This window comes from Ascidiella aspersa, chromosome 9, assembly GCF_963924565.1.
Source record: "Ascidiella aspersa chromosome 9, kaAscAspe10.2, whole genome shotgun sequence".
Classification (NCBI taxonomy): Eukaryota; Metazoa; Chordata; class Ascidiacea; order Phlebobranchia; family Ascidiidae; genus Ascidiella; species Ascidiella aspersa.
The window spans coordinates 22,477,077-22,500,779 of record NC_139455.1 but is presented as its reverse complement, the minus strand read 5'-3'; the positions used below and the strand labels follow the sequence as shown (position 1 = coordinate 22,500,779).

Here is a 23,703-nt window from a genome sequence, read left to right as displayed (position 1 = left end):
ACTTTTATTTATATCCAACCCTTTTTTTTTGCACAATATATTTTTTTATTTCTAAAGTTCTGATATAGTCATGTTTATGTGTTTGGCAAAGTATTTTTCTTTATACAAAAATATGTAATTTTGCGGCTCTGAAGTGCTATCTGACTATCACATGTATAAAGGAAATGGTTTTGTTTTTTATAGGATTTGAAAGGTGCTCTTACAAAGGCAGAAGAATCTTCTCAACAATTACAAGAAAAGCTTCTGGAACAAGATGAACTTCTCCACCAGAAAGAAGTTCAAGCAAAGAAAGATGTCAACAAACGAGACCGTGCCATTGCTGTAAGTTTTTAAGGGTTTGTTTTGCATTGTAACCTCATAAATTTACTATGAACGAAATGGCACCATGGGAATACATTTGTGGTTAAAATCACATGTAGCTATTTTTTACATATACAGAAAAGTGTGTTTTCGTCTGTAGGGTCTAACGCAAATGCTAAGAAAAAAAGAAGAGGATATAGAGAGTCTCAACGACGAAATAAGGAACCATGAGATGAAAGAAGAAGAATTTTTAACCAGTTTGAGCAAATTGGAAAAACCAAAGGTATAATTCTGAGACGGAAGAATGCAACATAAAATTTCTCCTTGTATTTAGTAGTGTCTTTATGGAAAACTTTTTTCGTTTGTGGTGTTTTGCTTGTTTATTTTCAATTAAGATTTTAATAGCTTACAAAACAATTTTTGTTTGTGGTTTGTAGCCTTCGTCGTCGGCCAAGGATTCGTTGATTAACCAACTGAGGATTCAACTAAAAGACATCGATAGTGCCTTGCAAGTATGTCAACATCGTAACATATCTTTAACACTGGTTACCTTTAAATAAACCAGGTTAACGAACTAACTTAGTGTCAGTCCTGAAACTTTATCCACGTTGGTATTTCTCACGTAGAAATGGTCTTGTTTTTTCAGATAGAAATAAAGATTACAGTTAGTTTATTTAAGTATTTATACTTTATAGTTTGCTTTTTTTAATGCGTCTTTGGTAATATACCGGATGCCTTCGGAAAGGTGTACTATATTATGTATGCCTTTATCACATTGTGCATAGCTGTACTAAACATGAATGTTTCAATTTCTTTGGTTCTACACAGGCAATTAAGCATTATGTTTGCTTTTGTAAACTAAAGAGTTCAAAATTTACGCTAGTCAGTGTGTTGTTACCAAAGTTTCACCCATACTATATTCAAAGTTCCAACTTACAAATTATTACTCCAGGATGCCTTGGATGCAAACTTGAAACATGACGACGAGAATCAAAAGTTACAGCGCGATTTGAACAACCAACTTCGCGAGAAAGATCGATTGATTGAAAGCTTGCAAACCCAGGTAAAAACACACGCAGAATTTTTTGAACCCAGTATGTACAGTATTATTTCGTCGTCGCTTTTACAATCAAACCAATTTACAATTAAACCAACTTACCATACTTACCTGACGGTGGTATTTAACCGGATCACTGCGCGTAGTTTTCTGTCTTTTTTTTCTGTGTAACACCGGTATTTTTGGGCAGTAAAATATTAAAATCATTACCTACATTTACACTTATTTACATTACTTCTTTTATTTTTTTATTGTGGTTTTGCACCCTAACCATGGTACGTTAGCTATAGTAGAAGTTAAAGTGTACCAACTGAAAAAAAAAAATTATGGGCAACGGGGAAAAAAAAAATTATGGGCAACGGGAAAATAAAATGAATATGCTTTTGCTGTCGGGCATTGTATAAATTATATTTTCTGACAAAGAGCAAAAAAAATAATTTAACCACAATTTTTCCGATTTTCAAGCAAGATGGATTCCTGGTTAAATTGCCCTCAGCTGCAAAGCGAAAACTTGAATGTTCAGTATTTCTATTTCGCATGACATGTTCTTTCCTTTACTGGCCTGAAAAGATAACCGAATATGCAATCGACATGTGGATGATTTTAATATAATCTCTGTCAGAAAACCATTTATAATTGATAAAAGGTTTAAAACACCAAAAAACTCGTAATTGTGTTTCCTGATTGAATTTCCCTAGGCTGCATAGCGATGTGTTTTTAAATTTTAAATTTTTTTTTTCAAATGTTGTCATCTTTCAGGGCGCAAGGGAAAGGCTTGATGAGAAGGACGAAGAAATTGAAAGGTTGAACAATGAGCTCAAAAACCGAGAACTTAAAGAAGAGGAATTGCTCAACGCTTTGAACAAACTCGATAAGGTTGGTTCGATATTCTTTCGGCGTGTTAAGTAAAATATTACAACTTGGATACACTATGCACCGATCTGTATTGTAGCTTGATAATCAATTACAAAGCCAATAAGGTCGAGTAGATCGACATCGTTTCGACGTTTCGATAGGAACTTATCTTCAGTTAATGTGTCGTACGGAAAGAACTTTGCCGCAAGAATAATTTTACAATACAGTTTAGTTTTTCGTGGTGAATAGTGGCCGTACAATTTTGTACGTTTAAATGGATTATTGCAACCCACGTTTTATTTTTATTTTAGCCTGCATCGAGCGCCAGAGATGACCTGATCAATCAACTCAGAAAGCAACTTAAAGAAAGTGACGGAGCCTTGCAGGTTCGAGTCTCTAGTGTTAAATTGTGGAGTTTGTTTTAAGGGATTCACCCAATGTACTCACACGCCTTGATAAAATGCCGTTATTAGGTTATCATCAACTATTTAAAGACCATTTTTATACATATTGTTTATTGCTAAAAAAACTTGTTTGCTTAATTGCAACACAAATGTATGAAAAATGGCACAAAAATATATGTTCAAGTGAAAAATAGGTCGGATAGTGACATCAAAGTAACCAAGTATCCATTCAGTTGGTCTAAACGTCTTGGAAATATGTTGATATATTTATATTAGGATGCTCTGGACAACAACATGAGACAAGACGACGAGAATCAAAAGTTGCAGCGAGACTTAAACAACCAGCTTCGAGAGAAAGAACGTTTGATTGACAGCTTGCAAACTCAGGTAAAAAACACATATACTGTTGAATGTCCGTTTGTGGTTGCTTTAATTAATCAGGGATCAATCAAAGGTTAAATAAAAAGACAAATAAGGAACGATTTGCAGCTCGAAAACTAAGTTTTTCCCTATCCATTACGAACACAATGTGTTGGAAGTTTAAACTTTCTAGTTACCAAATACTATAGTCTTTAAGCAACCATAAAATATTTGCTACTGAAGGAATTGTTATTGTGTTTTGTTCAATATTGATGCTTATTTCGAGAATTTTTTTTTCATGTGGATCCTGAAAATATTATTTCTTCATTATATTTCTAAAATAGTATTGTGTAGTGTTTTAGAAAAATGTTTTTTTTATTTAAAGTTCTACGACGCCGAAGAAACGGTTTCTGCGCTCGATTCGCAAATCAAGGAGAAAGATGAGGAACTACAAAGTTTGGCGAACAAGCACAAATCACTGCTCAGGGAAATCAAGGTAAGTGACAAATGTTTTAACGCAAACATGCCTGTTGCTCTAACAGCACCATCGTAGCATTTTGAAAAAACTAATCACCGAAGATTCGTATGAGACTTCGGAAACTAAGAAAATTCTGACGTGTCAATATAAAAAATTTCAATTAAAGCTTAAATATCGAAAAATGAAAAATAAGGCTGCGTTGGGAAACGAGTAAGTTGTAAAGTATAGAAATAAAAGTGAGTCCCGTCGTCGGAAAGTTTACAACTGAAAAGTAGTTTGGCATGTATGTAAACATATTGATTAAAGAAGGAATACTGCTTTAAAACGATTTACGGTTGTATTATATATCGGCTAAAAAAGTAAGAATGCTTTAAAACTACTCGCATTTACAACGTACAACACTTTTAAAAAACTCCCTTTTAACTACTCAGCTAAAAGTGAAATAATGTTGTTAGGAATATTTATCGACTAAATCATAATTTCTTTCGTTAAACAACCTCCTTTTCACTTGCTCCCGACCAAAAGAGAAATAATCTTTTAAAACGATCATCTGCTTTATCGCGAAGTCCTCTCTATAAGCTAATAGAGAAAGATTCTTTAAAAAATACTCACAGTTAAATCGTTCATTACTTCCAGAAAACTACTACTCAGCTAAAAGTGAAAGAATGTTTTTAAACGATCATCAGCTTTATCATAAAGTCCTTCCAAAAATACCCCCTCTACATTGCTTCTAGATAAAAAGGAAGAATGCTTAAAAACTACTCACATTTAAATCATAAAACACTTCTAAAAACCTCCCTTTCAAATACTCAGCTAAAAGTGTAACAATGTTGTTACGATTATCGACTAAATCATATAGTCCTTCGTAAAATAACCCTTGTTCAATTGCTTCCAGCTAAAAGGAGAAATACTGTTTTAAAACGACTTTTTCGTAAAGCCCTGCCTAAAACAACTAATTGCTCCCAAAAGAGAAATAATCTTTTGAAACGATCATCTGCTTTATCATAAAGTCCAAAGTCCTCCATAAAACAACCTCCTCTTCAATTGCTCCCAGCTAAAAGAGGAAGAATGCTTGAAAGCTCTTCGAGAGCGGGATGAGCTTATCGCTCAGTGCTCCGAGGAGAAGCAAAGGTTCACCGAGCTCGCGAAGAGGTCTCTCCGAAGAGCATCCAGTGACTTCGGATCGGGTTCGAGTCCCGTCGAGAGCGAAGTAGATTCTTCCAAGATGCGGAGCTTGGAGCAGAAGCTTAGGATGAGCGAACAAGCCTTGAGCGTAAGTATGCTCGGATGTTATTTTAAAGGAAGTGCATTGGAATTGCGAAAAAATCTTGATATTAATCTCTTGCTTTATTTTTTCTTTTTTTTCTTTTGGTAAACTATGAATCTCGGTCATTTTTATATTAGACCACAGCCAACACTCTTTTTTGCCGGATTTTTATTTTTGGGGGCTTTGAAGTTATGAATCCTGAGCATTTTCGATTAATCGGACAACCAGAAATCTATCTTTATCTATTTGATTTTTTTCCTTTATGACAAGAAAAATAAATATGAACAATGTTTGAAATTTAGAAAACTTGTAGCCGTGAAATCCAAGACACGATGCGTGGTGTTCACTATAAATGTTTTTAATAATATCTTGATTATAAAACACTTGTCAATAATTGTAAGAAAACCCAGAAAAAAGGCCTAAAACTACGTTGCAATCCAAGCCAAAACACCAGACTTCTGTTTTATCAATGGGTTGAAAATCAGTGTTCAGCCCTCCTATACAGTATCTGTAAACATTTAACTGTTCATGTTTCAGGATGCGAATTACGCTCGTGACCTTGCGCTGAACGACCTTGAGCAGGTGCGCAACCAATTATCCCGAGCGCTAGAGTCGCGAGAGTCTGACGCGGAACAAAGTCGTCGTCGCATCGCGCAGCAAGATGTCAGGATACATCGGCTGGAAGAGCAACTGAACGATAAGGAAACTAATATAGAGGTGAAAAAAATGTTTTTTGAAACGAAACTGTGGAATAAAATCTTGTATAATTTATAAAATGTAATGAAACTATATGAAAAAATAGTAAAATCGAAAAAAAAACTCATTGAATGTATTTTGACTTCATTTTAATTTTTTCACATTGTTGTGACAAAAATAGTTTTTAGTAAAAAATGATTTCAACTTTTTTAGATTGATTTTTTAAATAAAAAATTAAAATAATATTACATTGTGTTTTTCTATATTTTAATTTTAAACTGTATTTGTTTCATTCATAATACCGAAACACAGATTTATAATTACGAAGAATTGTTTAAATTTTGTACTACTGTTAGATAGACATATTAGCAACTCAAACAAAACCAATATTATATTTAAAAAGGAAATATTCCTTGCGATAAGCTTATTCTAATACCACACTGTTGCTTTCAGGATCTTGAAACACAATTAAGAAATGAAATCGACAAGTTGGCAAGGTAAATAAAACATTCATTTTTAAAGATTATATTTTTGTCTTGAATTTTGTATTCAAAGCTGCACAAACCGATCAAAAAATATATTTTCAAATTTGTTTAATTTCTTTTAGAATAAACCGAGAACTTCAAAACAAACTCAATGAACACGAGAATGTTTCAAAGTCCAACAAATCACACAAGTAAGCTTACTTAAAACTATATATTTTTTAACCGTCATATGTGTATTCTTTGTTAATTTATTCATATTTGTTGTGTTCGATTTTATATTAATTAATTTTACAAACTAACAAACTAACAAAAACTGTCATATGTGTATTCTTTGTTAATTTATGCATTTTCGTTGTGTTCGATTTTATATTAATTAATTTTACAAACTAACAAACTAACCAAACTTTTCAACAATGTAAATATGTAGATAAACTTTTGTTTTCATGTTTCCCCTTTAACTTATTTTTCTTTTATAAGATCACTTCCTGTTAAATCTTTCAGCTTTCTTTCTTACTGGTGAGTCTGCTGTTTTCTATTTTTTTACACTGCACTAACACTTTAATTTTAATTAATTTTCACTAACCATCTTTGTACCATAAATTTTTTTAGAAGCCGTAATAATTATTGTAGCTAAAAACAAACGTAAATGTGTTTTTTCAGCACTAGTGAAGAAGAATCAGACGCAACTTTCCAATCCACTGACTACCATCTGCAAAATACGATCGACGAACTGAACAAAAAAATCGCCAAGAAAAACAAAACAATCAAGGTGAAATAAGCAAGTTAATGAAGCATTTTAAACTTTGGAGCAAAATGGCTGTAGGTTGTAGTAAGACGTAGTAAGAATGTAAACGCCCATACAGAAGTATGGGTATCATTTGAACGTTTCGAATAACTCTTAAGAAAATGGCTGGAGGTTGTCGTTAGACGTAGTAAGAATATCGAAGCCCATACAAAAGTATAGATATCATTTTGAACGTTTCGCATAATTCGTAATTTATTTTCAACATCTGATACCCACTTTGTGTGGGCTTTAAAATTCTTACTGCTTTTTTAACTTTGTTATTCTTTTTGATCATTTTATATATGTTTTATCAAAAGTCGATCGATTTTATCCCCATGCAAAAGTATAACACAACTTTTAAAGATTGGGTTTTCTTATACTTTGCAAAAATTCCCTTTTTATGGTATTCAATAAATAATATGGTGGCATATCACAATTCAATATTTTGGCCCATTTGACAATCGCAGCAAGTTTTAAAGACACGTACTAATTCTACATGTCCGCTTAAACAAGAAACAACATATTTAATACTTGGGCTTGTTTAATAAAACAATTGACTGTTAATGACATTTTTCTGTCTTGTGAATATACACCTTTCCAAATATTATTTTTGGCAACTTTAATAAACGTCTTTTGAAGGGGTTTTAATGCAAAAACAAAGACGGTAAAAAAGTTAATAACATACTAAAAGAACAGCCGCTAAAACAAGGCGGCGAGTTGCTTTCTGTATTAAAACTTCCACAACGCCTCACAGGAGCTTAAGAAAAAGAAGCGCACCCACCACAACTACAACACAAGATTCGATGTGGGCGCTTCATCTGAGAGTGATTCATCGAGCGAAGAGATTGAAGAAGAACACTCGTTCGAGTATCACACCTCGTATCACTATCGCCCTTCAAAAAGCAAAAAGTATGCCCAGGCGTTGTTCATCTAATATCTTTTAATTTTTGTTGTTGTTTTTTTGGATATAGCAACGTTCAACCCTAAGAACTTTATTTATAATTTTTTTTAAAGTTTTTGGGTTTTGTCAACATGTTGATTTTTTTGCAGGTAGCCACATTTAATCTGAAAGTCTATTGTTTAAACTTTTTTTAAGGAGTTTTGGTTTTACCCACACTTAATTCTGAAAGACTGTTATTTTATTTTTTGGATTTGCCAACATTTCATATGAAAAACTATTAATTTTAATTTTTTTGATTTACAAACATTCAATCTAAAAAAAATGCTGTTTTAAAAATATATTTTCTATTAAAAGCTGCTGCCAGGCATAATCTCGATTAAATTTGTTCTTCTGGCTATTGTATTTTTACTTTGTGATAGTCTTGCCGTTTGTATACGGCGTCGTTCATCCTGGTGAAGGCGACCTGTATAGGACAAAAACGTGAAAAAATACAAAAAGTCCAGAAGGCAGATAAGTCGTTTATTGAATATTTTTATCACAAAGTATTTTTTAAAACGCAATATAGAAATGCGGTTGCTTATTGCAAATTTCATTCTCGGATATTGTTTATTTTTGCAATTTTAACAGCGAACTGCGTAAAGCTAAGAAAGTGTTAGAGTTAAGTTTAGACTACGCTATTTTATTGCGTACTTTTTGTTACTCAGGTCTCCAAAAGGAAAGTCGGTTCGCCAATCACCAACTCCCCGTCATGTCGTTATAGGACCGAGGCAGGCTGCCATCATCGCCGAGGTGTGTTCGTACAACTGCATACATAAGTTACACAACACATGCACAGATGTAGTAAGAATATCAAAGACCATACAGAAGTATAGGTATCATTTTGAACGTTTCGAATAACTCTTCATTCATTTGTATGTTGAAAATGAATAAAGAGTTAATCGAAACATTCAACATGATACCTACTGTACTTCTGTATGGGCTTTGGTATTCTTATTACGTCTTACTACAACCTCCAGCCATTGTGCTCCACAAGCATGAATGTTTACCAATTAATGTTTCAAAGAAATATCTGCGCCAAGATGTTAAACATCAATTATTAAGTGCCTGCCCTTCTGTGTATTTGCCATTTTCCCGCCCATTTTAACGTTAAAACTGGAAAACCGTAACTATACTGCAGATACCTAATACTGTATTGTAAATATATGCTATTTAAATACGTGTAGTGGCAACTAAAGTGTGCTAGAATGCTTAGGAAAAAAATATGAATTTCCTTTACATCGTGGAATACACAGTTATCAACCTAACTAGTCTTCTTTTTAATAAAAAACACTCAGTTATAAAAAAACACCTAATTGTATTGAACATTGTGTGATAGCTACATTCCACATTAAAAAACTAATTGTCCCCAAATACCTTGCTGAAGAGAAACTCAGCGACGTAACAATACAACGGGTTATTTATATATTATTATTTATTCGTGTACTCTCCAGAACGCACACCTCCCTAGCCACAACAACAGTACCTTTGGTTTGATCCACGACCAGACTTCCTACATGAGCATGCCCGACGCTTTCAGGGGAAGCCCCCAACATGACACCAGTGCGGACGACGTTGGGCAAATTCTGCAAGACACAAGGTAAATGGCTATACCGTTGCTGCCGGGCCTTGTTTCAATTGAAAAATTGTTCTTCCGGCAAAATGTTATTAGTCTCAACGTTTTGACTACCTATTCAGGTAATATATCAACTACTACGACAACAGGGGCGAATCCAGGAATTTTGTTTTGGGTGTCATGAGGATGTTTAGATTCTAGAATGACTTCACAAAGTTACGTCATAAAACAATTGATCTTAAAACACCTGTTGTTCTTGAGTGTGCAGCTAAAATCGATAAAAAGGTTACGTTTATTTGTTTAAAACTGGCAAAAGGATACGTGAGGTTCGCAAAAGATATTCAAATATTAATCAAACTACGCCTAAAGTTTAATTTGCCAGAAATTGACCTTTGTAAAGTTAATGAGTCACACGGCGCAACATATCATAGTATGCAGAGCGCCTATGGGATGAATAGATTTAAATAAAATGGATAAAATGTCGCCTAAAACGCTGAAAAAAAAATTCTATTTACATAGTGAAACTTGGTTAAAATTATAATTTTGGGGCCGGTGGCCCTATAATACAACAATGATTCAAAATAAAAACGTAGCCACACCAACTTTTAAAATACACTACAAACGAAATTGTACGCCTATCACATCGCCCAAAACTACATGATAAACTGAAATAGTAATAAAAACTTATCTCGCAGCCCACTAAAAATGGTTAAAAAAGGCCGATTTTTTGGCCGTGGTCCACAGTTTGCCGGTCACTGGTGTAAACCATCATGCTTTTCCCTTTCGTACAAATCTTTTTGCCCGCCCTTTAAATACTTTTAGCGATACTCAATATTTTTAAATTCCTCTAATGTTTACCTCGTACACTCAAGACCCGAAGGCCCTTTGTCTGTCATCAATGGCGATTGTGTTGAAACAACGGCTTTCAAGAGCTACTCCCTGTAGGGGGATAATAGCGTCCTATTAACCGCATATCAGTCGACTGATGCTCTGTTAAACAAGCGTTGTGTTAAACCGGTGTTGGTATTCCTGTGAAAGGAAACTTTAGTCCAGACAGTCGAAAGAGAGCAACTTGTTGGTACTGTAAATTGGAGTTGCCAGTAAGTCAAATTTTAGGCGAATTGTGTTTAGGAGTTCTAGGATACCTCAGAAACAAAATGCCAAGATAAAAATTGAGCTATCTTTATATTAAAACTTAAGGGTTTTACCATTAATAATACTTGGCATATGTTTAGGTTTAGTTTAGATTTTTTATAAAAAAAATTAAGCTTTTTTGCCGCAAAATCTTTGAATCTTTAAAGGTCTTTAAGTTGATTTGCATACCGAAAAGTCTTTGAAAAAACGTTTGTCAAGAAGTATTTAAACGTTTGTTTTTATTTCGTAAAAATGTGTGGCGAAGCTGCGATAGAAAGTAAAAATCGATTTAAAAGAAACGTCAATAATAAGTATATGGATTTGTCATAAAAAAACAAATTTTAGTTTAACCATTTTTGTAACATAAGGGATTTGTTTTTAGACACGAATTATCTTACTGCAATCTGTTAGTTGTCAAATTTCAAGTTGCCTAATTAAATGTTGTGCCGATTATTTATTAAGAGTTCAAAACAAAATTCTCTAAAGAAAATTGAGCTATAGCGTGATATCATAGCCATTGTATTGTATTTATAGTAATTTTGATAAAAAATGAAAAAAGTTTAAAAAAAGCTAAATTATTTTTGATTGTTTTGCTTTCAATAAAATTTCAATAAAGAAAAACATTAGAATTTTTGAAAATTCGACATTATAGGTAACTGTTCGATATTATAGGTAAAAAAGTCGATATTGTAGGTAACTGATAAAAATGTACTATTTTATGAGCCAAGTCATCGTATGGCGCGTTCGCTTCTTGTAACTAAAGTGTTTTTTTAGGCACGAATTATCTTGCGCTGAGCGTGAACTTGCCGAGCTAAAGCAAGCTCGCTCCCAGCTCGACTTCAAGTTGCGCGAATTGCGAGAAACTTGCAAAAATCTACGCGAAGAAAACCAAATGCTGGAGGAAAAGCTACAAGTAGCCGACAATGAAAAGTAATAATAAAAAAACATTTTTTTTTAACATTTTCAGACGAACTAATGTGTTTTTATGCCCAATTTGTATTTCTATTTATTTGTGAAGCTGTTTAAAAATTTTTTTTGTTTTTATTTTATAGATTACAATGTGAGGTTTTAAATTTTCAGTTAAAAATCCGTACATTTCAAGTATGTTTTTCATGTAACTAAGTATATAAAAAGCTTTAGTTGCAAAACTTCACATAATTATTTGTTGTCCTGTAGGGTAATCCGATAATATCGGGTCGGATCCGATACCCGATACCAAGTGGTAGTATCGGTACTCGTCCGATACTAGGGTGGTATCGGTGTCAATCCGAACTAACATTGGGATTTCAGTCATGGTTTGCAGCATTCTACCTTGGAAAGGTTAATTCATGACAAAAAGTATATTAACAACTTAATGGGAACCAACATTATTTACGCTAAAGCAAATTTGGGCCTCATGATTTAGAAAAAATGCCTTGGAAGCTTTCGGTATCTATTTTGGTTGTTTGGGCATAGCAATGACGTCATTTGGCGTCGGATCGGTTCGCCATACTTTTTTCCCAAAATATCAGGTATCGGAAATAAAATGTTAAGTATCGTACATCACTATGGCCCTGCATGTTGTTTATTTGCCTCCTAGGTATTTTTTTTAACTTAACTTGCTTTATTTCAGGGTGGAAAAAGAATCGGAGATTCTGGGACTTTTGGCCCGGATCAAAGATGGCGGCCGAACGAGATCGAACAAGTTGACAAACGGTTTCAACGAAAGCGAAATGAGTGACGACAGCATGTCTATGTCGTCACAATCAAGGTTTCTCATTCGTTATAACTTGCCAATCGAGATTTAGTTTAAAACTTTAAGGCAGATAGAAAGAAAACAGGATTAACATATTTGTGAAATTGAAATGTTTTTTTGCCATTTATATGTGACTTATTTAAATAACAACTACGAGTCGTAAACAATGGAGAAGTGACTAAAATATTTTTTTGTAAAATTATGGGTTCTATTCGATTTTAAGATGTACAAGGAAGTTCAGTTCTAAATAAACACGGCAACAAGATTTCGTTTTCATTTTTTTAGAGCCGTGTCTGGGGACGAATCCGATGGAATGAGAAGTTTAAAACGACGAGAGCTTTGTGATGTCATAAACAACCTGAAAAAGAAGCTTGCAAACGCCGAAAAGGTTTAAAATTGTTCTTAAATTAATATTATTACTATACGACTGAAAGCATAATACTGCATTGATGCCTTTTATATTCTGCGATCTGGTCAAACACTATCAAAAGAACTTAAAATATATATTTGTATTTCGCTAGCAAACGCATCTTCAGTATATTTTAATTCGAAAGATTTGATTAACAATGTATGTACCCCCTTAATTAATGAAAGACACACACAAACATATGTGTTTAATAACATCTGTGACCTACCCCTCGGAAGTTGCTTTATGACCAACGATTACGGCTTCCTTATCAATAGTACACCGAAAAGCCGTGAGTTCGAACCTCACTGCAGGCCAGTTGTTTTTCTGGCTTGCTCTGCTTGCATCATAGATCGACAGATTCGGCGAGTCTGCGATGGCTTTTCGGTGTACCCCTTAATTAAGGTCGACATTTATCTTGCAAGAGTCAAGTGATTTCCAACATCACATATTTAGTGCAACACTATACGGCTGGTATTTAACTTTTTGATCTAAAAACTTTTGCGAATGATAACTTTTAGGTAAGCGTGTCTTATAATATCGGAACTGGCAGCCGATACCAAGTTCTAGTATCGTTTCTCGTACGATACTCGGGCCGAATCGATACAACCTTTTTTACTTTAACTTATTATTAGCAATCGTGTTTCTTAATTAGTGATGTCTATTAGTATCGACTGAGAGCCGATACCCGATACCAAGTCGTAGTATCGGTACTCCTCCGATACTAGGGAGGTATAAACAAATATATGTCCGGTATTTAATACTTTATTCCGAAACCTTAATAAAATTCTCTTGACACTTCAACTCGTCTATTTTGCTTGTTTTGGCATAGTAATGACGTCATTGGGTATCGAATCAGTTTGCGATACTTTTAGTCCGAAATATCGGGCGTCGGTATCGGAATAAGGATGTCAAGTATCGACATTCGTACTAGTGATTTTCAGGTTTTACAGATAACCCTGCATTTCAGGAAAGTTTATGGAATTTGGCGAGTTAGAAGAAGGCATGAAAATATCGAAATATCGAATATCGGGCATCTCTAAGGGATAGATAAGTATTAGGAACAGGGCTGCGGAGTCGGTTAAAAACAACCCGAGTCCGACTCCGGCTCTACAGCCTGTATTTTACCCATTTACGCAACTAAATTAAGGTCGATTTTCTGCAATCCACTCATATTGATGTCATAATTGATCCAACCGCATAACATGGTTTAAAAATATTTCACATTTGCTATTACACTTTTACAACCTACATTTTGCCGCCTTGACAGTTAAAAAAATTGATACTGCGCATGCGCACGTCGGACTCGGGACAGTTAGTTTTACGCGGTCGGTCTTACTCGAGTCCCGAGTCCGACTCCGACTCCGCAGCCCTGATTAGGAATATATAAAACTTTTTGTATTTACGCATTAAAACGTTGCCTTATTTTTCACGAACTCAGGTGAACGGACTTCTGAAAAACCAACTCGAAATTCAAAAGGAAAGCTCCCCAACTAAACTGGATGAGACGAAGGGCGTCGACCTTAACCTTGTCCAGCAGTTATCGGCCGAAGTTGAACGACTTAAGGAAAAGCTGAAAGAGCCTGAACAACCGGACAGGTAAAAAAAAGTTTTATTTTAATCTGTTAAAGTTTTTTCGTTAATTTATTTATTTCGGAGATAAAATAGGTTTTTGAAAATCTGACGGGTTTTGTTGATAAAGATAAGGTAATTTTTTGAAGTGAAGAAACAACAATTAACGTCGTGAAATATATATTCGCTTTTTTTTTTTTTTTTAAGTTGCAATATAATATTCGCACAATGTGTTGTGTTTTCTATTCTGGGATGCATATATTTTTTCTATGCTGGGTTTGCATATACGGCTTAACATGGTTAATTTTTATAATTCTTCTTAAAGGTTGCAACATGGAACTTCGATTCCGAATTCCTTCAAGAGTTCGACCTTGTTGAGAAGCAAGTTGCCTTTGCCAAAAGATAAAGTAGGTTTTCTCTAAAAACAGGGAAAAATTATAAATAGTAAAAATCGATTTAAGTCGCTGTGAGTATAGATATTTTGATTTCAAAGTAAGTGATTGTAGTTTAATTATAAATTTTAGCGATAAAGGTCGCTACGTTTAGGTAAGGCGCTGGCCCATAAGGCGAGGACCGACGGCTACCTAAGTCTCTTACACGTTCCTTTTATACACCCGACTCAGGCCTCTAAAAACACCAGGTTAAGTAGTGGAGTAGTCGTAGGCAAAATTACTCTCTACTGCTACTTACAAATGATGACAATAACATCGTGAGAAATTTTTGAATAAATTATAATTATTCGTTGACCGTGTTGAACCACTTTTTCTTTTTTGTATTTGCATTTCTACACGGGCTTTGTTTTTTTTAATTTTCCGAATTGAATTTGTTATGGCCTAAATCTGTTTAAATTTTATTGTTTTAACCAAGCTTGATAATGAATATCGCCAAAAGGTCGAGTAGATCTAATCAGAATGATAAAAATTGCGTCCCACCTTTTGAAGGTGATGTTTTGATTTACTTCTCAGTCACGTTAACTGAAGATGATACAAGTTTGTTTAAAATCGTCTTAATCAAGACGATGTCGATCTACTCGACCTTTTTGGCGTTGCAATTCATTATCAAGCTATATAATATTTTTTGCACTATTATTGTTTACTACTTTTTTTTATCCCCAGCTTAAGGACTTACCCCCCAACGGCCCCCTACAGCAGGAAATGGAGCGAGCTCGCGCCCTCAATCGTAAACTCAACGAAAGACTCGCTTCCACCGAAGCCACGGTGCGACATCAAGCGGAGAAGCTGAACAAATGCAGGGCTGCCCTTAGTAAGTGCTTCTCCAAGTTGGCATTCGAAAAGCTTTTTTTGTTTTAAGGTTTAAGTTACTAGGGACACGAGATATACAAATATACATGAAGTATCATACCTCCTCGTTTAATTTATTATTAGTACTTTGACATAGATTGTATGTCGTTTAAAGATTAAGATTATCCTTTTAAGAAAGTGGCTATGCAATGTTTTCTTTGGTGTAGCAATATGAAAGTTAACAAAATCAGTAAGAATTGAAATCGAAGTTATGTGGAAAGTTTGGCTGCTTTTTAGACATTTCAATAAAGTACGGAAATATTTGTAAATATTAATCTGGATAACTAATAAACACGAAATATTTTCTAACCCAGGCATAAAAAAGTAAACATGAAGTATTCAAACTACCTAATTTAACTGTTGGAAGTTCTATGTCTTTAAAGGCAAAGATTTACATTTCTTGAGGGTAGTAGTCGTAAAAATTTTCAGGTTAACTTTTTTTGTGATAATATGAAAGTTTAAATCGTACTGATTTGTTATCATTACGTTTTTTTTGATCAAATTTATTGGTAACAAACTAATAACTTATAAACACGAAATATCTTCTCACCCAGATAGCCTATTTATGTGCCCCCCCCCCCCACTAACCTTGCACCCCCTTATTCCAGGGGAGGCGGGCATCGCGAGCCCACCAATGTCACCACTACGTGGCGCCAGGAGCGTCCCGAACCTGTTCCATCCTGATGACTTCACCATCGCACCTGACTTCAGTGCAGTTGATGGAGGTGAATTTAGTTTCTTCTAGCAGTTTAAGTTTAAAAAACTGACAACTAACTTGCTTTTTCGAAATGTCAACATTACATTGTTATACAAAATCTGATTTTGTATCACACTTATATGTAGTGTTATAATCACTAAGTCCAACTGCACTTAAGTCACTGTTTTTAAATGACGTGACTCAAGTATTTTGACAAAAATGACTTGATTTGACTTTAGCCTTTTGACAAATTACTTGACTTGGACTTGAGTCATTGTGTCAAAGGCCAAAAAAAAGTTTTAATAAAATTGTGAAGCAATTTTCTTGTTATATTTTACGTTTTTGGTACTTTTAAGCTAAGAACTTGAAAACTTAAAATTTACTTGCTGGGACTTGACTTTGGACTAGGACTTTTTATTTTTTAAATAACTTGACTGGGACTTTTCAAGTAATTTTCAATTAATATTATTACAACACTGCTTGTCAGAATAACACAGTAATCTTCAAATCCTTCTCTGTCCACAAAAGTTTGTACCACCCATTTCCTTAACGCTATTTCGCTTCAAGATTTCAGCCCAAGAGATTCACAAACACCCTAACGTTGTCCACTCATAAAAAAACACCAGCGAAAAGTGATAACTCGACAAAAATACCAAAAACGCAATATACAGCTTAAAAATTATTTTACGCACAAAAATTGAGCGAAACAGCCCAATGTTTCCATTCATAAGAAACACCTTAACCCGCTGGTTTGTTCTTCCAGGCAAGAGGTCACGACACTCACAGGACGACTCAGCTCACTCAGAAACAAGTGACGCGAGCACACAGACAACTCGACACAACGACAGCGGAGTACACGACCTGTCGCCCAAGTCGCAGCAAAAGTAAGAACGAACTTTTGGAAGTCGTTTGTCTTAGCAATTTGCTGAAAAAAAACTTAAGTTTGTTGAAAGAAATTAAACTACGTAGTGCAAAACAATTATTCTAGTTTAGTAGAGAGACACAATTGTGCTTCATCAGGTCACGGATCTGTAATGTAGCTTGAGAATGAATGTCGAAGACAAATAGGTTGCGTAAATCGACATTATCAATTCGGACGTTTCGAATGCGCGGTTGTATGATCACCACTTGATGTAACTGAGATCGGAGCGAAATTCTGATCTTTTGAAGTTTTTAATTTTACTGTTTGAGCTCGGCTGTATACCTAACCTTTTCGACACCGTCCTAACATCAACAGGATTGAGAAACTGGTCTACTAAATGAAATACAGCACTTTTTCAGAAAAATAGATCTTTTTTACATCAACCTTTTATTTGCTGTATCTCTCGGTTAACGCGCAACACATCACAACAAACCTTTGTCCGGTTTACTATTTTTAAAATAAATGCTTCGATTCACCCCACGAAGCACATTATTTTAATTAAAGGTTATCTCGATCTAACAATTCGCAACATTTGTTATTTCACTGTCACAAAAAAAACAGGTACCCATTTTCATGGCTCCATTTTGTGTGGCTGTGTGAATCCTAAAAGCATCCCTACCCATTATCTAAATCAAGTATCGATCGTGGTACGTCATTCAAACCCCGACACTAACATGGTTAGAGCTCCCATGGGGGTTTGCGCCCGTAAGGTTAAAATGCAGCTGCTAGGATCTACATTGCAACTTGCGTAATGTTTAGGAGTTGTTTAACGTTTAGGCGAGTACGTGTATGTCGTGGTTTGAAGTATAGAATGTGGTGCTTTGTCAGCGATTTGGTAATGAATTTGAATTTAAGAAAAAAAGTCAGAATGCTTGAGCACAGTATTATAATGCTATTGTTAGACAAAGGCTAGGCAACGCAAGTTTAGGTATTTCATTACAGGCTTTTTGTTTTTTTTAAGTAAACTATGTAAGTGTGTCTTTCAATGAACTTTTTTTTACTTTTTGTCATTCTGAATCAAAATTGTAAATCTCCCAACCACGGAATGTCTAACTTGTTTCTGTTTTTGCTTTCTAAGATTTGTACTTGGTGTGATTGAAGGACGGTTGTGCAAAAGCTTGTCGAGAATTCAATACAATTTTTCTTTATATAGGGTCACCTGATTACTCTATTTTGTATTATAAATGATTATTTATGCTTTCAGACATAGCTCTTTGATACAAGCCCAAGCAAAGGAACTCTCGTATATGCGACAACAATTGCAAAAAGCAAGAAACGACGTTCATTCGCTCGATACTGAGATGGGTAAGTTTAAGTTTAAGTTTTGGTCTACCCTACATTAGAGTATTGTTCTCTTTACATTTCAAGAACTATTTCGCAATTGTCTGAAATGTTGTTAACACGGCATTGGATATTTCACTATTTTTTCATAAAAAAAACAACCTTAAGTGTTTCCTGACAATGATAAAGTCTGCACATTTTTGGTTGAATGATTAAAACGACTTTATCCCTAGCTTGATCAGCAAAATGAACTTCATACCGTATTTTGGTTAGAATATTTTACCAATCACACTTAAGCCCTAAACCACGTAGCTTAACCTGTGAGTAATACATACCCTTTAAAGTGTAAGTTGATTTTTTAAGGAAATGATTTTTACACGATGTGTGTTCTATTATTACTAACCGCTTGTTAAAAAAGTAAAGTTGCTATTTATTTCTTTTTTTACTATAATTATTTTGTTTTACTTGTGCTGTCATAGATCTCATTGCTTAATGAACTTTTTTTTCACGCAGACGTTTTAAACCGCTACGTTGAGTCACTTCTGACGTCATTCGAAGAAGCCGACCCAGTACTTGTGCAAGGGGTCAAAGGTGAAATCCAACACAGCAGAAACCTGGTCAGGAAACTACGACAGCGCTTGGCAGGTTGGTGGTTTATTTAATTGCGGCATGCTCTCCGTGCAATGAATGCAGACGAATCATTTTTTTCGTGTGAATGAAAAAATCGTTTTTTCTTGAAATTAAAAGAGTTTTTAGTTTTTTAGGTTTGAAAATTTTCGGAAAAAAATCAGCCAAAACAATTTATTTTTACTTTTGATTTGCTGATTTACTATAACCCACACTATTTTCGTACTGTTTGATCCTGTCGTCGTAAAATGTTAGTTAAATTAGTCATCTCCTAATTAGAAAAATACAAAATATATTGGTAAGGTCTTTCGGATACGAAACCTGTAACAGTGTAACATCACAATTTGATGGAATCTTAACTTAAGGTGTAGAAACTGAAACTTTTCTAATATTATGTTATCGTGATTATTGGCCTTCTATAATGTAAAAATCTCAAAACTTATGTTTCAGCAAATGCGGGCGAATCGTCAAACACAGAAAGCGATTCTTTCGATTCTACAGATTCCGACGCAATACAACACGATCACAACAAGCAAGTTAAATCGTAAGTACAAGCCAAATTCACTTGACTTAACTTAAGTCTTTTGACAATGACTTGACTTCGACTTAAGTCATTGTGTCAACTTTAGTCAAAATTAGGTGTTTTATCTTATATTTTTTTACTAAAATTAATTTATTTATCTCAATATTTGCACATAAAACAATTTGCTTGATGTTATAATTGTGTTTTTTTGTTGTTATTTTTTAGTTCAGGTATTGCTTATTATCGGACGAGGTTAACAATTTTAAAAGTTTAATTTTTTTGTTTTAAGTCAATGACTTGACTTGAATTTGACTTGCTTAAGCAAAGACTTGTCTGGGACTTGACTTGTTATGTTTTGCAAATGACTTGACTGACACTTAAGTCATTTCAAAATGACTTGTTTACAACACTGATCATTATAATAATCACTTTAAGTAGTAAAGATTTATTTTTATAATTGTAAACAAATTTATTCTATCTTGGCAGTTTGACTACTCAGTTGAACAAGAGGAACTCGTTGATCAGCGCTCTTCAAAACCGCATCGACCAGATGGACGAAGCGCGACCGGCAAGCCAGCCACTGTCAACTGGCACCTACACAGCTGGCGGGTGGCACTCGCCACAGCAAGTGACAATCGGGCAACCACAGCATGCCAAGGTATGTTTATAATGTGGTTTTAATGTGCGACATGATTTTTTTTTTACCGAATACGAAACGTAGCGTCTCCTTTTAGATTCAAACACTGGGATATTTGGGCCTAATAAGGTTATTTTGTAAATTTTAACAGTATTAAACTCCGAAAATGCAAGTCTGTTAAATACCATTTTTTCTCCGAAATGCAGCAGCAAAAAGTTGAAGATTAGAAAATATTGTTTAAATGTCCTTAAAAATGCTTTCTATTATCATAAGGTATTGTATTTTAACAATCATCTTATCTATCCATCGCAATTTTCGTTTAACGTTATCCCTGATGGCAACCCTTTTCTTTCAAAATGTTTGATATACTTTTTCCCCTTTACAATAGCACAACCTTAACGCTCCCGCCAACGACCCGCACCTCCACCTTCTCACTCCCTCCTCTCACTTCTCACTAAAGAGCGCTCCGGAGGAGGAGCTGCGCCTCACGCAAGACGAGTCGTCGCGTCTGCCCTCCGCAATCGTAAGTCCACCTACGATTAAACGTCGTCAAAATTGTTTTTGTTCTTTTTCCTCGAGTAAAATCTTTGGGCAACAAATTGTCGTCAAAGTTGCTTTTGTATTGTTTTTTTTTCACGGGTATGATGTTGTAAGGGGCAGATAAATAGGCACAAATGTATTTTGTTTCATTTTTTGGGTAAAAAATCGGGTCCCTCCGCCATCTTAAGTGCAACACATTTCACCAAAATATTCCTCCTTTAAATCTGGAGGAATTCCTTTCGTTTTGTTTATTATTTATAAAAATCGGTTTATATTTATAAAAATATTAAAAAAATCCTTGGGTTATATTATTTTTTTAAATATGTTATGATTGGTCAAATCACGTTATGTTCCTGGAATAAACCTATTAACATTTACTTTACTCTGTAGAGCCACACGGCCTGGAGTTTAAATCTAAGTCAAGCCGTGTTTTTTCATGACTGGTTGCTGTATTGTCGGACTAATATATATTTTTTTCATTTTTTTGACTTTTTCCATCAACGACTAAGTATGTAGTTTTTAACTATAGTTTAAACTTAAGTTTCACTTGGTAACTGACATCAAACTTCGCCTGTAGAACGGTGATTGCGCCACCACGGTGCCTTTAGTTAGACTCTTACTTAAGTTATTAATAACGTAGTCGGCAGTGCATTGGTTGCATATTCCCACTGACCCAAGTGCGAATCTCAGTCAAGCACAAGTGTATAAAATGACTACTTACTGAATGAATAGAGAGCTTTCTACACTAGTATAACCCCTATTTCTTCCAGGGCAAATTGAGGACCGATAGTAATTAACACTAAACTTTATAGTTTGTAGAACAGTGATTGCGCCACCACGCTGCCTTTAGTTCGAATCTTGCACAATTTATTAATAACGTAGTCGGTAGTGCAGTGGTCACGTATTCCCATTGTCGTGAGTTCGAATCTCAGTCTAGCACCAGTTTATAATGACTGCTTACTAAGTGAATAGACAGCTTTTTACTTAAGTTTAGTTCGACTCTTACTTAAGTTATTAATAACCTTGTCGGTAGTGCAGTGATCGCGTATTCCCACTGTCGTGAGTTCGAATCTCAGTCAAGAACCAGTTTATAAGTATAACCCCTTATCTTTTTCCAGGGTGAATTAGAGGACCGGTACGCTGACCTCCCGTCTTCACTGGAGCGATCTCCCCACCGCACCTCGTGGCCCTTCGCTCAAGGTCACGAGGAACCGGGCAAGGTCAAACGCAGGTCGATGCCGATGTACCAGAAAACGATCGCAGTCACTGAATACCTGCCGCCCACCTCAAAGCACAGAAAAGGTGGGAAGCGACAAGTTTTGTTGTTTTTAGTATTAATTTATTTTGTGGACAAACAGTTTTAAGCTAGAAGGGTATTTAATATTAAATCGATTGTTTACTTATTAGTTTGTTTTGGCTTAATAAAGCGTTTAAAAAATAACTTAATATGCTGGTTGTCTTGAAATAGTTTACAAGAGTGTAAGCTTTTTATTTATTTAACAATAATTCAGCTCGCGGCTCTTTTTTTAACCTTTGAAAGTAAAAATAGGGTAATACGCTTTGTTTAGCTTAAACTTAGAATATTCTCAAGGCAGTGCTATGTACAGCATTTTTTCTTCAGTTTCTTTTTATAGTCTGGCCCGCCACAACATATTCTGTTTCTCATGCGGTCCCCAGACAAAATTAATTCCCACCTATAGGAGGTTTGGGTTTTCAGAAAAAGCCCTTAATCTTAACCTTCGCTTAGAAAACGTCAAAATATTCATAAAAAAAACATGTTCTACTACGTGTTTTGTTTTTGTGTCGATTTAAATTTTTTTTTTATTGTGCTTCACAGCGCATCCTAAAATTTAAGTACACTGTTATACACGGTTCTGTAATGTAGCTTGAAAATGAATGTCAAGGCAAATAGATCCAGTAAAGCGACAAGACGTTTCTATACGCATTTAACTAATGATGGTGCTAGTTCGTATCGAAACGTCCTTCTCCTTACTCGACCTATTTGGCTTTGGCATTGATTTTCACTCAAAATATTCAGTTTTTAACCAACTTGTGTTGTGCAGAGCCGCGTGCTTCAGGCAGCAGTCAAGACGACATGAAACTGCTGATCGGTCGCCGACGTCGAATCCCGACCAACACCGATGAGACCCAATGCAGCGCCGCCTTCGGTGGGGCCTGGGTGGGGCTGACCCCGCGAAAGTCTGACGTCAGCATTGGGACCCCCAAGAAAAGAAGGTTGGTGAACGGGGGTGTGTTTCGGGGAAGAACGGGTTTAAGGGGTTAGGTGTTGTGGTTTTTTTTGGGTTACCACGAATGGGGGTTGTCATGGTATAAGGGCTTTCTAACCCCATGTAAAGCTTGGGGGTATGAGTGGTTAGGGGACCGCTTAGATTACCACGAATGGGGTTTGGCATGATATAAGGGGTTTCCAACCCCATGTGAGACTTGGGAGTTTGATGGGTTAGGGGTCCACTTGGGTTACCACGCATTATGTTTTGCATGATGTTAAGGGCTTAACCCCATGCAAAACTTCGAGGTTTGAGGGGTTAGGGTTGGTACACGAGATGGGATGACAGGCGACCTCTCGATTTTTTCCTTGGCAAGATTTTTAAGTTTTTTTATCGTACAATCGCACTATCGTATAGTTTATACCACTGCAATTAAGAATTTCTTCACTTACGCGAATTCGACGTTTGAATAAATAAAACTTATACTTAATTTTACAACGTTTTGGCGTTTTTAGGCAGTATTGGAGTGATTGTACTTTCGTCAAAGTTTACTGGGTACAGTTAAGTGTTTTTTAAATATGCCGTTGTCTATAGTTGCGCTTGTCTTATCTTTATCTTTCGTATTTATTGAGTGAGGTGTGTTGTATCTTTAGCAATAACGCATCGCTGCTCAATGGCGCCACCTCGTGCGAGGACGAAGTCGGTCAGGACGACCACCGGATGGCCAGGGAGCTAGATCGCATGAGAAGAAGGTTGTCGGACAGCAAGCGGATCAATAGGTAAATGGGAGGACGTTTTAAGTAGTTTTTCGAAATACTTTTACAGTCGAACGAAGTATTTTGCAAATTGCTAGTGTTAACCTTTTCGTGTTTTATTTTATTAATCACTGCTCTGAGTGGCG

General features: G+C 35.2%; 1 protein-coding gene across 1 annotated transcript in view; it reads left to right on the top strand.

The window, feature by feature from the left end:
• The window catches only part of LOC146133626 (uncharacterized), a 53,284-nt gene that overhangs the window by 18,751 nt on the left and 10,830 nt on the right, over positions 1-23,703 (top strand). The window contains exons 13-45 of the mRNA XM_083396774.1: positions 184-321; positions 461-583; positions 738-812; positions 1,253-1,363; positions 2,117-2,233; positions 2,524-2,598; positions 2,893-3,003; positions 3,362-3,472; positions 4,509-4,727; positions 5,259-5,438; positions 5,871-5,914; positions 6,025-6,093; positions 6,380-6,418; positions 6,563-6,671; positions 7,441-7,595; positions 8,292-8,376; positions 9,078-9,223; positions 11,108-11,263; positions 11,946-12,083; positions 12,354-12,456; positions 13,916-14,073; positions 14,372-14,453; positions 15,162-15,309; positions 15,956-16,072; positions 16,808-16,928; positions 18,171-18,271; positions 18,761-18,892; positions 19,325-19,418; positions 19,884-20,055; positions 20,423-20,557; positions 21,693-21,876; positions 22,638-22,809; positions 23,456-23,581. Of these exons, the coding sequence (XP_083252900.1) occupies positions 184-321; positions 461-583; positions 738-812; positions 1,253-1,363; positions 2,117-2,233; positions 2,524-2,598; positions 2,893-3,003; positions 3,362-3,472; positions 4,509-4,727; positions 5,259-5,438; positions 5,871-5,914; positions 6,025-6,093; positions 6,380-6,418; positions 6,563-6,671; positions 7,441-7,595; positions 8,292-8,376; positions 9,078-9,223; positions 11,108-11,263; positions 11,946-12,083; positions 12,354-12,456; positions 13,916-14,073; positions 14,372-14,453; positions 15,162-15,309; positions 15,956-16,072; positions 16,808-16,928; positions 18,171-18,271; positions 18,761-18,892; positions 19,325-19,418; positions 19,884-20,055; positions 20,423-20,557; positions 21,693-21,876; positions 22,638-22,809; positions 23,456-23,581 (4,046 nt within the window). The remainder of the gene's footprint in view (positions 1-183; positions 322-460; positions 584-737; positions 813-1,252; positions 1,364-2,116; positions 2,234-2,523; positions 2,599-2,892; positions 3,004-3,361; positions 3,473-4,508; positions 4,728-5,258; positions 5,439-5,870; positions 5,915-6,024; positions 6,094-6,379; positions 6,419-6,562; positions 6,672-7,440; positions 7,596-8,291; positions 8,377-9,077; positions 9,224-11,107; positions 11,264-11,945; positions 12,084-12,353; positions 12,457-13,915; positions 14,074-14,371; positions 14,454-15,161; positions 15,310-15,955; positions 16,073-16,807; positions 16,929-18,170; positions 18,272-18,760; positions 18,893-19,324; positions 19,419-19,883; positions 20,056-20,422; positions 20,558-21,692; positions 21,877-22,637; positions 22,810-23,455; positions 23,582-23,703) is intronic.